At 46.8% G+C, this 15,717-nt stretch overlaps 1 protein-coding gene across 1 annotated transcript; it reads right to left on the reverse strand.

Annotated features, from left to right (window-relative positions):
* Window positions 1-930: 930 nt before the first annotated feature.
* LOC124694832 (tetratricopeptide repeat protein 27 homolog) lies at window positions 931-3,585 on the reverse strand. The gene has a single exon (XM_047227768.1). The coding sequence runs from the start codon at window positions 3,583-3,585 to the stop codon at window positions 931-933; it is 2,655 nt and encodes an 884-aa protein (XP_047083724.1).
* Between the last annotated feature and the right edge of the window lie 12,132 nt (window positions 3,586-15,717).

Here is a 15,717-nt window from a genome sequence, read left to right on the forward strand (position 1 = left end):
ACCAAACATAGGAAAGGCCAACAACAATGGCAGCCGTCTCTTCTGTGTAACATGAATCAACGGATGATTCGGGAGGATCAATTTTTCTGCTGGATAGAACTCGCCGCTGCCAGATCGATAAGAAAGGCAGTGACTGGAGAGTATTTCTAATGAATAGAAATTTTCAAGAATGCACATGTTGATAAGTCCAACTATACATTTTAATGAACAGAAATTTTCATCATCACTTTTACTGACAAAGTTGTAATTGCTGACTTGTCATTGCAACACATTTTTTGTCGAGGCCAGAAAACGCACTCACGTATAATTATGTTGTATATGTAGAGATCGCAGATAATGAACATAAAAAAGAGGCAGAGTGCAATACCTTTGTAGTGGCTCGCGCCATTCTCCAGTCTCCACGGCATTGGACAGAGCCTTCGCACATGCAGCCAACAGTCTAATGACGATCTCTGGAGCGATTTTTCCCAGCGGTGGTTCTACCTATGATGAAAATGACCTGACATGAGACAAACCATAAATCAATCCGTACAATGGGAAACTATACAAAAACATCTCTATCATAACATGGAAAGGTCCTGGAATGATCATAACATAAAGACCATATAAACTAATATGTGAAACTGGTGAACAAATTGGTGTTGTGTCCAGACCTAAGCTTCAGGTAAACAATGGAGCCACTTTTTCACCGTCTACACTCTACAGTATGCATTTAATACCCTATTGATCATATCGCAGCATAATGCCATCAAGCTCTCCACTTTACTAAAAATAATTTTGTAATACAATAGGCTAGACAAGTAAAAATGATTATGCAGAAACTTCCCTGAAGAACAATATGAAAAAGTTATACATTTAACATCATAATGATTCTTCTCTGACCAGAATAACGACAAGTGTAAAAAGTAGACGGTGGTTTCCAAGACAAGTCTAAGCAGCGCGAATCAGGTCCTGTAATTCAACAAGGCAGTCATCAAGGGCTCTATACTCCTCCGTGTCTTGGAAGTCTGACGCCTGTTTTAAGGAGCTTTTAAGATGCATCTCAGCTAACAATAACTCTTGTCTGTTTTCAGTCGTGGAAGAAATTTCCATGTAGACCTTGCAAAGCTGCAGAGAAGCTTGAGCAAATTTGGTGAACTTCTTCTTGTCATGCCATACTCCTGAACCCTGGAGAGACCGAATTTGCTTGACCAGATCTTGAGAACATTCCATGAGGCTGCCCTTGCTTTTACTCCATCTTGCATATAATCCCCATATCTCTGGACTGCTAGCTTCACTTCCTACAAGCTTCTGAAGGATATCACCAACTATACCTAATAATTCACTCAATTGCATGGTATCCTTATTTTTATCATCAGAAGTCTTGCCTATGGATTCATCTTCTTCAGTATCACCGAGATTTGTAGCTTGCTCTTCGAGAGTGGTCATCACTTTGTCCAATAAATCAACATTGCAGCGTTTGTTGAAGGACAAGGCTAATACCATTTTGACAGCTTCAAGTGTCAGCCTAATGTTGCCTGTGTCCAAAGCAACCTTACTGTAATTCTCCCAAACCTCCCAGCTATTCCTCTTGAGCTTTACAGCTTCCCTGAATGCCTGGACTGCCCCTTGACTCTTCCCTCTGATCATGTGCAGGCAGGCTATATTGTTCCATGCTTCTCCATTTTCAGGATCTATCTGCACAGCACGAGTAAAAGCATCCACAGCCTTCTCAAGATCTTTATCTTTCCATGCGGCTGTACCATAAGCAAACCAGGCATCTGGAAACAACGAATTCAATGCCAATGCAGACTCCCAAAGATTTTTGGATGCGTAGAAGTCATTCCTGTTGTATGCACTGCGAGCCAGAGAACGCAGAGCTCGAGCAGATTTGTTACTTGAGACTTCCAATGCTTTCCTATAATGATCATCATTATTTGTAGCATCACCAAGTGAACACCATAATCTTGGGTCATTAGGTGTAATGGAGAGCCGGGCATTTATTAGGCTAACTGCATCAGCAAGTTTACCTGATAATTGATAGCAATAGATGAGATTATCCCACAGTTCAAGATCTTTGAAAACATCTAGAGCTACTCCAAGTATACCACAACTTATCAAAAATTCGCCATATTCTTTCCTTAATGTAGGGAGACTCGGCATATGAACTCCAAAAACCAATTTGGCTCTTTGTGAAGCCACAGGACATTCTTTGCCGATATCTTCAATCAAATTCTCCATCATTAACAATGCCCGCTGTTTTGTGCGACTGCGGGTGGACTCCCACCTAATACGTAGAACATCACCCAAGCTCTTGACCGCAAAATAAGACTCATCCTGAGAATCAATTGCCTCTATGTATGGTGCCATTTCCCACCCAGACATTTCATCACTCCGACTCCTCCGACTCACATGCAAACATTCTGCAAGTACAGCAGCCTGCTGGATAGGGGTTAGTGATATCTGTGTGCTTGCACATGTCATACTTTCACCCCTCGAGTTATTCCCATTTTGAGCTAGTCTGGGCGTTCTTAGTATATCGCAAAATTCATCACTTTCAGGAGGAACAGAACTCCTTGTATTTCTCAAATCCATAACATCACTCTGAGCTCCTTTGAGTTCTGGTTCAGTGGTCTTGGCAACAAGGACCATTTGGGATTTGGCGTCCACCTGGTGTACTCTTCGAAAACCAAGGATCCCTGTGAGTGAGAGATGAATCCCACATGCCTCCTGAGCACTATCTAGATGCAACCTCGAAGCATCAACTCGGCCATACTTATACTCGGCGATCCCAGCTTCTATATAAGCAGCTGACACCAAAGAAGAGCCTTCCCCATCACACAAGGAAGAACTCCAGTAACTGGAAACCTTTTCAAGATCACCAAAGTGGGTCAGCATTTTATTCTTGTACACTTGCACTTGATCAAACAAAGAGGACGATAGCTCATCTAATATATTCTGCTGGGACATGGATACTCTGCACAACCACCACGGCACACTCCGAAAACCAGAGGAATCCAGACTCATCATGCTCGTGAACAAGATTTCTGCGAAGACAATGAACTGCAGGAGCGAGAATCTCCCGTGAACGTGGGAACCAAACGAAGCTACAAAATGGTCAGAAGCCCATGCATCCCATTTGCCTCCTGGGTCACTGTACCACCGTTCATCCAGTGATGATGTAGAGAAAGGAAACGGTGAGTATTTACCCGGAGGCCCCGTCACGTTCTGCTGCGTGAATGCGAGCAGCGCGGCCACCGCCGCGGAGAGAACAAGCGCGCACCTGCACTCGAACCCCTCGTCCGCCGCCCCGCGGACATCACCCTGGAGGAACGCCTCGATGGCGGCAGCGAGGTCAGCGTAGAACTGCGCAGGAGAGACATCGGCAGCCTCGGTGGAGCCGTGGGCGTGGAGGATGTGCGGGGCGGCGGTGGCGAGCGCAGCCGCGTAGTCCCCACGCTCGACGGCGGCGAGGGCGGAGGCGGCGACGGGGCCGAGCGGGTGAACTGGGGGAGGCAAAGGAGGCGGCCGTTGAGAGGCCGCGGCGGGGAGGGTGCAGCGCAGGAGGCGGAGCTCGGCCTCGCGGAGGAAGGTGGAGACCGCCATTGCGGTGGCCGGTGGCGGCTGGCGGCTGGCGAGGCTTATGGTTTTAGATCGATTGGGGAATTTCAGAATAATCTACTCTAACAAAATATAGTTCGTTCCTAATAAAAACTTAATATTCTAACCTCTGATTTATATAAATGCCATATTAGCAAACTACCCTGCCATTCTATAATTCTTGAAGAAAATTTAGACATATCACGTAATTTATAAATCTTGAGCAAATTTAGACATATCACGTAATTTATAAATCTTCAAGCAAACTTAGAGATATCACGTAATTTACAAATAGATACATATGAATCTGCCACAAGAATTATGAAACAGAAGGAGTATTTTCACCTCTCACTACAGGCGTTGACTTGGACGCCGCGCAGTGTGTTCAAACTTGAATAAAAAACAAAATTTAAAAAGTTGAACTATTTTTTTAAAAGTTCAAAAAACCCTGACAAACAAAACCGGAGGAAAAACAAAAAAAAAAAAGAAACCTATAAGAAAACCAAGACAAACTAAAGACAAACCGGAGGAAAACCGCACTGCCCTCGCTAACGGGTCCAACCCAAACTACCGCAGTGTGCGGCGCTAAATAGCGCCCGCAGTGAGCCATACTAGTTATCTTGGACTGAGCTTATCCTCGACCTCCTATGGGCTAACGCCGATCAGCGAAGCGATGCCTCAAGGCTGGCCAGGGGCAGCACGATCCGACAAGGCATGACGCAGTGTCATGGTCTTCTTAATTTAGAATTTGAATAGTCGCAGAGGTCAAATAGACTGAAAATTGGTGACTTTTTCTGTAAATAGGGTTGATATGTTTTTTATTAACTCTTTAATTTTTTTCTGCATTTAAAATTTTATTCTGATAAAACATCCCATAAGGCCAAAAAGCCCGCGGGTTGTGTATGTAAAATTTTGCATAAAAACCCCTTAGAAAAATCTCACATATGAGTTATGTTCGCTAAGGTGTGGATGATCAAGTATGGTTAGATTACGCCCACACCTATAGGCCGCGTTTGATAGCCTGCATTGATTTCCTGGCTCATTGCGCCAGTGAGGTGGGCTTACCTACGTGTCGCGAACGGGCCATGGGCCATGAAACACGGTCGTTTGGTAGCCTGGGCGGCACTTTCTGCGCCGGGGAGGGGAGCGAGGCTTCATTGTTTGGTTGCCTGTTTCCAGCCCAACTTGCACGCAGGAAAATATGAATCGGCTGTTTGGTTACTCAAATCACTGTTGCATATCCTTACAACAATTCAAAAAGGGTGAGAATACCATGTCATAGCATGTTACATACGATCGCACACCATTCATAAGAACAAGATCCTCACGATCATCACGATGAGAAAGGCGATGATGTAATCTTTGACCCGACTCGGATGTACCTTCGGTGGTGCTCCTTGTAGAGCATGCACTCCCTCTAGCGTTAGCTGTGCTAATGGCACTGGCTCATCGATGCACTGATGTGCCAGGAACTCATCTTCCAGGAAGGTGAGGTACTCTTGATGTGCCTCCTCCAATGTTGCATACCCTCGGTAGCTGTTGTTGGAGTAGCCACTGACCTAGTCTTGACAGACCCTTCATGAGCTGTAGATTCCTCGAACCCGTCAGCGGAACACCACATACCACTAGCACGGCATAAGAAGTACAGGTAATCGATTACAACCATGAACCAATTCATAACATAGCAATAGAACTACACAAGTGTTGATAACAAATGATAAACTAATATGGGCATGCATGATCATTCTAAAAGTGGATCACAAGTTCATCCTACACTACTATGGTGTTATCCTACCACCACAATAAAAGTGGGTGTCATCCTAACACCGCAAGTTCACCATCACCTGAGGGGTTAGTATATACCACCTCATCATATTTACAAAAGGGGGCCATCAAATGTCTTTCAACCCTGGCTACTGCCAAAATCTACATCATTAGCATCATCATCATCATCAAGTTCATCACCTCCATGCATGCATCCCCTAAACCGCCCCCTCAAGGGCAACCACTACAACTTGAAGTGGTACTTGGAAAGGTAGTTCCTTAGCCAGAGGACGGGGTGTGGCTTCATCATGCCCACAAAGCTGCAACCCTGGGCCTTGTGATCGACGAGGTGGCTCAGCACCGCCATGAGATCATCCTCAGCAAAGCCAAGCATGTCCATGACCGCATTGTATAGGTCATGGTGCATGTCCGTGGGCTTGTTGTCCCTGGTGGCCTATGCGATGTGCTTCACAACAACTGTTATGTTGCATCTCGTCGTAGTTGGCAATGGGCACACCGCGTCCTTTGGGTGATTCTACGATACAAACGGAGAATGATGCGATTCTTATCATCACTGATCAAAAGAGTTAGTGAGGTACACTGAGCGTGCTCACCGCGACGTGCCCGCACTAGTGCTCACCCTCATGGATGATGCATTTGGTATCCTCGCACCACTAAGCCCCGCTTAGATCGCGGAGCCTGGTAATGGCGAGCCACCTCTGCCTCCACTTCCTCAAGTGGTTGTACACCTGAGTGGAGCACACGGAGACACAACAGTGTTCAAACGGGCCCTTCGCCACAACACTCAGATGAACTTCCTTGAATCCTTTGTCAGTTCGCACTCCGTTCTTGATCAAGCTGCACATCTTCTCAAAGACGAAGCTGGACATGAATGGAAGTCATTTCATGGTACCAGTCCCTTTCTGTGAGGCCTTTAAGGCCATATCCGCTTCCCTGCGGTTCTTGTTCTTCTTTGTGGCGGCCAACCTAGCCGCGACCTCTTCCGCTACCTGAGCCACCAGGTTAGCCACAGGCCCATTGACGGCCGGCAGAGGGGTGGCCGCCACCTTGGAGTCATAGAGGGGCTGTGAATCGGGAACTTGCGAATGGATCTAAGAGTCCACAACGCAGACAAGCGCATGGCTAAAGTCATCACAGAAGGAGTCATACACACATCGTAGTACATATAACATGAATCTACTTGGGAGCAAAGACATGCTTAAAGTGGACAACACAAACCATACCAACATCATCCTAAATCAGACAAACGGTTCATTGCAATTGTGAACAGCATAAGCCCTAGCAAGATCATGATATCTCAACACAATCCGGACTAACCCCCGCTACAAGACCAAGCCCTAGCAAAGATCTGACAACTCCTAACCTAGATCTAAACATAACCACGATACCGGGATAAGGGATTCCTTACAGTCATCGTCGGAGGTGAAGATGTGCTGCACCACGAAGTAGATGCAGCCGCCCAGATGCAGTCGCCGCCGCTACCAGCGTCACCGACCGGAGATGCGTGCGCCTCTTACCTGCTTGCCGACGGGAGGACGAGCTCGAAATTTGGGGGGAGTGGAGGAGGGGGTAGAAATATGCGATGGGGCGCAGCGGGAGGTGACGGAATCCTTTCCGCCACCCTTTTCGCTTTTCGCCTATGCGCGCCGCAGCTCCCGACATCTCCATCCTCGTCTCCGTGCATGCGCCGAAGATTCCCTTTTGCATCAGCCGCGTTCAAGATTTTCCTGCACCATTGGAAACTACCGAAGTGGGCATTCCTCCAGGGCTTAGCATGCGATGCTTTGAGAATCGGTTCGTGCAACAACGCGACTCAGCTCAGACAACCAAACGAGCCAAAAATTGTTGAACCGATGCTAGCCAAGGCGAGGCTAGGCTACCAAACGAGCCCATATAGTCTGCTGTTCCGTAGATGACACGATAGAAGTATTGATACCATAGTTTAGTACTCTCTAAATTCACTGACCAGAGTAATCATACATTCTCATACCAAACAAATCCATTGACCGTAGATGAATTTCACTCTATATCTACAATTCTAGCGTTATATATCTACTCTCTATTCCATAATTCTTAGCGTTAAAGTTCGTATTCTATTGAGAATTTAAGTTAATTGTAGACCACATAATGTTCAGGCCCGGAGCACGTCCAGTTTATGGTAGGCCCAAGACAACGTCTAGTTAACGGAGATATTTTATAATTTGCCACATTTTACTTAGAACCTTTACTATTTGCCATACATTACTTAGTCTTTTACTATTTGTCACACATTAGACTAATTCTTCTATAATTTACCCTATATCTTCTTTTACATATCTATTCATTTTTTAACTGCAAAACACTTGTGAAATACTATATATTGTACCTGGCTGGACCGAAGTTGGTCGATCTATCCACTGAATCACTAGATCTCCAAACCAATCGTTTCCTCCATCGGCGCCGCCGGCCACCGCGGACGGTGTGCCTCCATGAACGACGGAGGAAGTGCAGTGCAGAGCTGCCTCCCGCCGGCGACACTGATCTGACCAAGGGTGTAAGCCCTCCTCGACGCTAGCTAGCTTGCATGGTTTGTCCGCTGTGATGTACTGGTTGGTTCTTTCTAGCATCGCCTCGGGTGTAGAGTGTTGAAGCTGGTTCGGATGTTCGCTAAATCTGGTTCATCTCTTTGGACGTGCCTAATGGTAATTTGATCTTGAGAAAGTCATGAATACGGGGATCAACTAGCAATGATCTGATTTAAGGAACGGCAAGGCGGCTGCCGGCTAGGATCTGATTTCACATCGAGTCACTTCGACATGGTATTCAGTCATTTGTCGTCAGATGGTACCAGCTATTTGGGGATTGGTTGACAGTTAGGTCTAGGCAGGTATGATGCATTTGTTTCACAAGTATTTCAGCGTTTTTATCTAAAAAAAGTATTTCAGCGTTTAAAAAAATGAATAGATGCGTAAATATAGATATGGGGCAAATCATAAAGGAATCCTGTGGCAAATAGTAAAAGATTAAGTAATGTGTGGCAAATTATAAAGGTCCTAAGTACTGTGTGGCAAATTATAAAGGGTGTGTCTATGTCTCAGTTGACTGAGATTTTCTTAAGTCTCAGTCAACTCAGAAAAGTGCAACTACAGTTCAAAAAAAGTGCAACTCGGTCCAGTTGCACATTTCTGGCAGAAAAGTGCAACTCAAGCAATTTTTTGTAAGTGACTTAGATTTAAGAAAATCTGACATAGCAAAACCGAATTATAAAATCTCACCAGTTAACGTGATCCAAGCAAAAACCGGAACTATCAAGGCTTCCCGTGTTCGTTTCTAGTAGTACCCGTCTTGTCGCCGACTTAAGATCGGAGTATTATTCGTGATGATCCATTGGCCATGGATACTTAATCTGGCAGCGGTCTCCTGCCGGGACTCCAATCTCTGCCATCGTTGGCTCCTTCCAGGTGGCGATCAGATCGACCCATGCAGCCGTCGGCCTCTCCCCGTCCCTCCGCAATGCCGGACTCTGCCGCCACGACTTCGCGACGCTCCGACGTCCGCCGCCCCTGGGTCCTCGTCGACGCAGAATCACGCGTCGACCGCTGGAGGAACGCGACCACCGCGAGAGGCTTTTCAAGCAACGGGACCGCCATCGAGGTGTCCTTCGAGCTCGCCGATCCGCCTGCCGTATCCATCTTCTTCGTCCATTGTCCCGACCAGACGAGCAGCGCCATCGAGGGAGACCCCCGAATCGTCAGCGCCGCCGGCGCCTTCGTCCTCTTGCTAGTCTGCTTCGCCCCCACCGCCAGGCGCGCGCGGTTCCACGACTACTTCGTCTACAGGGCCGGCCCAGGGAAACCGTCCCTCGACCTGATACCAGCACCCTATCCGCGCAATTTCGATCACAACACCGTCGGCGTCCTGCCTCTCCGCGACGGCCAGCACTACGCCGTGGTCGTCCCTGTCTCGGACTCTTACGTCCGTCCCCGTACGGAGTACAGGTTCCACGTGTTCCGGTCCGATCGTCGCCGGCCAGCGCCGTGGAGCATGAAGCCGGTCCGGCTTACCGGGAACGCGCAGAGGTCAATTTGGCAGAGACACCTCAGTTACGGTCTCGACGGGGTGGTCTACGCCGGAGCAGGGTTGCTGGGCTGGCTCAATCTCTCCCATGGCGTCCTGCTGTGCAACGTGCTGGACGAGGACCCCGTGATGCGCGTAATCGAATGGCCCGTGCCGGCGACCGTCGGTACGGACGAGTACGGCTTTGTCTGCGAGGGGTCTGGCCGGATGACTCGCCATGCCACCATCGCCGACGGCGTGATAAAGTTCACCGAGCTGGAGTTCCACCAGCACTGCCGAGCCTGTCGCCGCAGCTGCAGCGGCGCCGTCAGCAGCGGCAACATGGGGCCCCTGGGCGAAGGCTGGACGGCCACCACATGGACCAAGGCAGTTTCTTCCACCGATTGCGTGTGGCACGAGGCATACACCGTCGACACGCACCACGTCTCCGCATCAGGCCCTCGTCTACGAGATCAGATGTCGCGCTGCCCCCTGCTGCCGGAGATATTGGACGCCGAGGAGAGGCTGGCATGGGAGGACAAGCTGATGAGCGCCGCCCCTACCTTGAGCCTGGGCAATGGTGGCGCTGACGATGACGTTATTTACATTATGGCCAAGCGCCACTCGGAGCACCCGTGGGGATGGGTGCTCGCTATCAACGGCAGAGAGAAGACGCTGGTAGATCTCGCACAGTTCAACGCCGAAAGGATGCTCTATTTCGACCCGACTTATCGTCCCTGTGCCTTCTCCAACTACCTCGATGCGAAGTGATTTAGATTCACTTCAAAACTGTTTTTCATGTGGACATCAGTACAAGATTGTTTATCGTTTCGCCAATTCAGACTGCTCAATTCTTTTCTTTTCCAAGTCTGAACTGCAAGCAGGGACTGCATTTCCACAGTTTATTGAGTACATTGTTCTTCCAAGCCAGAGTACAAGAAAACATCACATACTATGTATTACCGCTGTTTATTTGGACGATCATTCAGACTAGAAAAGGGACTCTCGATTCTTTGGCTGTCTGAAGTATAAGAATACACAACATCGCATGTTCCCCTTTCCCAGCATCAGCTCATTATCTCAAGGTGCATTGCGTGCCAACTTTGACATCATATTTGCATAATTCTTCAGATGCGGAAAAAAAAATTAAGTGCTTAGAACTACTAGTCATATTCACACGAGCCAGCAGCATGATTACATAATGAATCATCACAACCGAAACCATAGCTCTATCTCCTTTTTTTCAGTATAGTTATCTAACTAAGCTCCACTGATAGTCATACCACTACTAGTAAAACCCTCATATATGGCGCACGATTTTTTTATTTCAGTGGCCCATATTCTATGCGCCACAGAAGTCACGCCACTATTTTTTTTTTCTGTGGCGCATATCTACATGCGCACAGAATTTTCAACCTTCTGTGGCGCATCAGGCAGGCATGCGCCACAGAAAGCCGACATTTCTTTCTGTGACGTATTTGGCCACATGCATCACAGAAAGCTGACATTTCTATGGCGCATCTCCATGTGCCACAGAAATACTCATAATTGGTCAACCCAATAATTAGTCGCGGGCTCCACCAGATTTTCGTGGCACATGGAGAGTTGGTCCGCCACAGAAATGCCAAATTCTATGGCGCATGGAGAGTTGGTGCGCCACAAAAATTCAAAATTTAGTGGCGCACATGCATGTGTGCGCCACAAAAAACAGAATACATTTCCTACCTATAAGGGTTTTCCTAGTGCCACATAGTCACCATGCCTCCGCGAACCAAGCTCACCAGGAACGTCGCTCCTGGTACCGGCGAGCGCGTGGAGAAGGAGAAGATCTCCAGATGGGAGAGATCCAAGATCTCGTCGCAGGACCGCCGGATGCTCAAGAACCTGGGCCTGTTCAACAAGGAGTCGATGCAGATGCCAGGTGACGAAAGTACTCCTCGTCCTCCTACAGGTTTCCGGGTAACTCTCATTGACTTCCTCATCTGCGGATTATCCATTCATGTCCATGAATTTCTTCGCAGTCTTCTCTTTATTTATGGGATTCAGCTTCATCGGCTGACCCCCAACGCTCTCCTCCATATCTCCATCTTCATTACCTTGTGTGAATGCTTCATGGGAATCCACCCCCACTAGGGCCTATGGAAACACATTTTCTATCTCTACCGCAATAACTCGAAGAACGCCATCTACAATGTAGGTGGTGTCTCTATTTGTGTCCGGCCAGAAATCAGCTATTTTGATTTGAAATTTGCTGACTCCGTCCAAGGCTAGCGCAAGAAATGGCTCTCTGTTAAGGACGAATCTTCGGATGCTCAAGAGTATGGTGTTGCTCCTTTTGACTCCTCGGAGGACCTGGGATGCGGAAGCCACGGCCGAAGAAAAGGCGGCCACCGAGTCTCTAATTGCTCGTATCCAGGAGCTGCAAAACACTAAAGGGGAGGAGCTGTCGGGTGTGCAGATCATCGCACACTTCTTGCGGATTCGAGTGCAGCCTCTTCAAGCTCGCAAGAATCTCCTTTGGTTATATTCGGGTGCTGAAGATGCTGATAGGGTTTCCAAAGATATTCCTTTGAAGGATTTGGAAAAACTAGTACTCCACTTCACCTCTTTGAGCAAGAAGAGTGAAGTTCCTTCCTCCTTTTGCGTGGAACCATTCAGTAGTGTCCATGCACTTCCAACTGTAAGCACTTTTCTTCGAGATGTACTTTTTCTTCCAATTGTAATTGCTCATCCTCCAAGTCCAATAATTTTATGGTGCTGACTTTCTCTTTCTGACTGCAGGATCACCAAATTCTTTCTTCCCTTCCTCCACTGACTGAAGGTGGAGATGTATTCGAGCGAGCCGTCATCACTGATGACTCGCAAGAAACCTCTATTCGCGAGAGCGAACTCGCAGAATCTGAAAAGAGTGCGGGTTCCTCTGACCGAATCTCGAAGTCAGGACAAGTTTCTGGCTCCTCTCACACAAACTCTCCTCCTCCTGCGGCTTCTCCAGATAGGCGCAAGAGGAAGAGAAACCCTGATGAAGAAGACTCCGGCGCGTCTAAACTGTCTGAACCAGCCGCCAACGAATCTCCTCTCTAAGAACAAGAAAACTTCGACCCCTTCACAGCTATGGGCGACGTTAGCTCGTAAGTTTTGCCTTCCTTTCGTTCAACTATCCCGTGTTTTTGTTTTCGTGTACTGATAATTTTGATATATGGACAGAGATGATGAAGAAATGTTGGAACCCGAAGCTCCTAGGCCAGCAAACACGAGTACTTCTCACATGCCAGTCCTCTCCGAGGAACTGCATGTTGCGCCAGAAACTTCGCCTATGTTGCTCCAGAAGCTTCAGCTCCAGCACGCAGCCCTCGAGCGTCAAAGAAGAAGAGGGCTAGGATGGATGCTGCTGGTAAACAGGAAATTGCCACCAGGAGTTTATTGACTCCTCTCCTTCACGATGAAAGATATTCTTTCCTGTCTGTCATGTTCTTTATTTACTCGAACAAAATTCAACTTCTTGATACTATATTTTTGTCTGTCGACTCTTTTGCAGCCTTTGATGAAGGAGATGGTTGACATAGGTTCCCGTTTTATCGGGTTCCACGAGAAATCTCTAAGGGGTAAAGTTTTATTGCACCCAATGCTTTAGATGTTTCTTTCTTGTGTTGTGCACTCATCCGTTCTCTCTCAGAAACATTGCGTCTTGTAGAGGAGCGCGCCAAAGACTTGGAGAAAAAGCTTAAGGCCAGCGAGAAAGCTCGCAAAAAGGTTGAAAAAGAAGTTGTTGGTGTCGAAGATCTTCGCCAAAGACTTCAAGCCGCCGAAGATGCCTTGAGCGACAAAGAAGCCAATCTCGTCCAGCGCGAGAACGACATAATTGCGCACTTCGAGACGCAATCCTCCAGATTTTCGAGTAATACTGCCTCTCCCTTCTCTTTTTCTTTTACATGCATTTTCATGCTGATGTTGTATCTATATTGATAAGATCTTTCCTTTCTTCAGTAGAGAAAATTAGTGATCATTATACCAGGAAGCAAGATTTGGATGAAGATCGTCTCCTGGATACTCTCACCGTCCGCAAGCTTGAAGATTGGAGTCGACGGAACTCTTGCTCTCGTGGCGGCCAGTGGCCAAAAAGTTGACTGGGCTAAAGTTGTTGCTGCCAGGGGCTTGAACAACGAGAGGTGGATGGTTCTGGTGAAGGATGCCAAGCTCTACGCGAAGAAACTCATCGCCATCCTTGATCCAAGGTCTTCAGCTTCCACTAGCGCTAGCCACACGGAGGTCAAGTAGACAAACTTGTACTCCTTTTTTTTCTTTGTAGATACTTTCGCCTTTTGCTGCTCCTGACCATTTGTGTAAGCGCCTTATGAGTCGTAAATTATGAAAAAACTCCTTTATGTAATGTAATGCATTCATGAATGGAAAATTTTCCTTGCCGAATGATTGATTTCGATAACTTTTTGCCTTCCAGATGATTTTTGACAATTATACCGGGGCTAGATACTCCGACACATCACCTGCTGCATCGCACTCCACGAAAATACCTGAAAGTGCTTCCTTGGATGTTTCATCGTGTTCTGACTCGATTAAAAAGGAGGTGGTCGATTGGCATCAACAACTTCAGTCGATGAAGAAACAAACCATGACTGCTTTGGAGCAAGTGCGAAAATCTTCGGATCGGGAGCAAACTGCCCTTCGTCAAGCTCAAGAATCTCTTGAACTGGAAAAAACCGCGACTGCCAACGCTACGCTCCGGTCAACGGGAAAATTATATGCTGGACCTTATGACTGATGCGAGTCAGGATATGGCTGGTACGTTTTTTTATATAACCACTTCACCACTACTTCATGTCTTTGTCCGTGCACTATATTGATTTTCTTTTGTCTTCCGCAGGCCTTTCTTGAATACTGCAGCTGAAGAACAAAGAGTGAGCTTGCGAGTTGACAGCCTTCTTCGTTTTGCGAGAGACAACAATATTGATTTTTAGGTGGACGAAACACGTTGTTACCTATTGTTCAATTCCAAGACCGTGCTACCCAGACTCGGAGATTTCTTGACTTCCGCAACAACACTTTGGCCATGGTATACAACGACATGTTTCCTCGTAATCCTCAACCCGAGAATCTTACTCAGCGCATGGACAAGTTTAGGGATGTACGCAATATCAACGACTTCATGAAGGCTCAGATGGTTGCTGGCCCAAAATTTTCCTTGATCTGGCCGATGATTTATCTCCTGAAGATGGATCTTGACAAAATCGTGGTAGGTGTTCTCCTCAAGAGCTCGAGGAAGAAAATAAACCTGGACCGGCACAACGCAGCTGTGTCGCCTATTGCCGAGAAGATGATAGATAAACTCCTCGAGGTACACATTCCTCTTTCTTCAAAGAATACCGATACAATGATTCAACGCAATAGATGCGCGCTGCAAGGAAAAATATAGATAGGTTGATATATTGACTCTTTATATTGCTAACTGCGTGAGGTTTGAGCCAAAACGCAAAGTTATATACGTATGTTTGTATATGCTGTCTTTTTTTTAAGTATCGGGTCCTTGTATATACAACAATTTTCCCGTGTGCTATATTGTTATATCTTTGTTGTAAAACTTTGCGAGACAGTTGGATAGTCAAAGCAAATTCTTTTGCTAATATTTCCCTCTTTTGACTTACAACTTTCTTCTTAGCCCTCGAGTATTTGGGGTGGTATAAGAGTGTTATTTGTTCGTGAGGTTCTTTGTTGAATCAAGGCAGATATATTGCTGAATTCGTCGAGCTAAGCTTTGTTGTATTTTGCGAATTCTATCCCCCGAGTGTTGTTTGCGAAGAAAATAAAGATATTTGTCATCACTATTTTTATTTCAACCACGCTATATTGCAGAAAAGCAAGCCCGCCTCATTAAAAATCTTTCAGCCCCACTCGGTGCCCTGAAAGGAAAAGAGTGCATCATGAAAACTTGCAAGCTGTTCAAGTACAATGTATGTTTACATGGTTGCTACTATATTGGCTTCCTTCTACGCGTAAAAACGTTGCGGTGTGCAACGCTCCACGGGTTCCCTTCATCTTTGCATGTCTTCTTATCCTTTAGTCGATATGCTCCTCCTGGGATAACTTCGGTAACGATGTATGGCCCCAACCATGGTAGTTCTGACCATCCTGTTTGAGTCGAAGAACAAGATCGCCGACTTCGAAGGATCTGGGCCGCAAACATCGACTCTGATAGTTTTTGATGTTCTGTTGATATGCACTAACTCTTGAGAGCACTACATTTATTGCTTCATCGATTGCGCCAACATTATCCTCAAGCGCCTTATGCGAAGCCTCTTCATC

Source organism: Lolium rigidum, chromosome 3, assembly GCF_022539505.1.
Source record: "Lolium rigidum isolate FL_2022 chromosome 3, APGP_CSIRO_Lrig_0.1, whole genome shotgun sequence".
Classification (NCBI taxonomy): domain Eukaryota; kingdom Viridiplantae; phylum Streptophyta; class Magnoliopsida; order Poales; family Poaceae; genus Lolium; species Lolium rigidum.

Excerpts from the sequence above, each read along its gene's own strand:
- LOC124694832 (XM_047227768.1), bottom strand. The coding sequence starts at position 3,585 with ATGGCGGTCTCCACCTTCCTCCGCGAGGCCGAGCTCCGCCTCCTGCGC.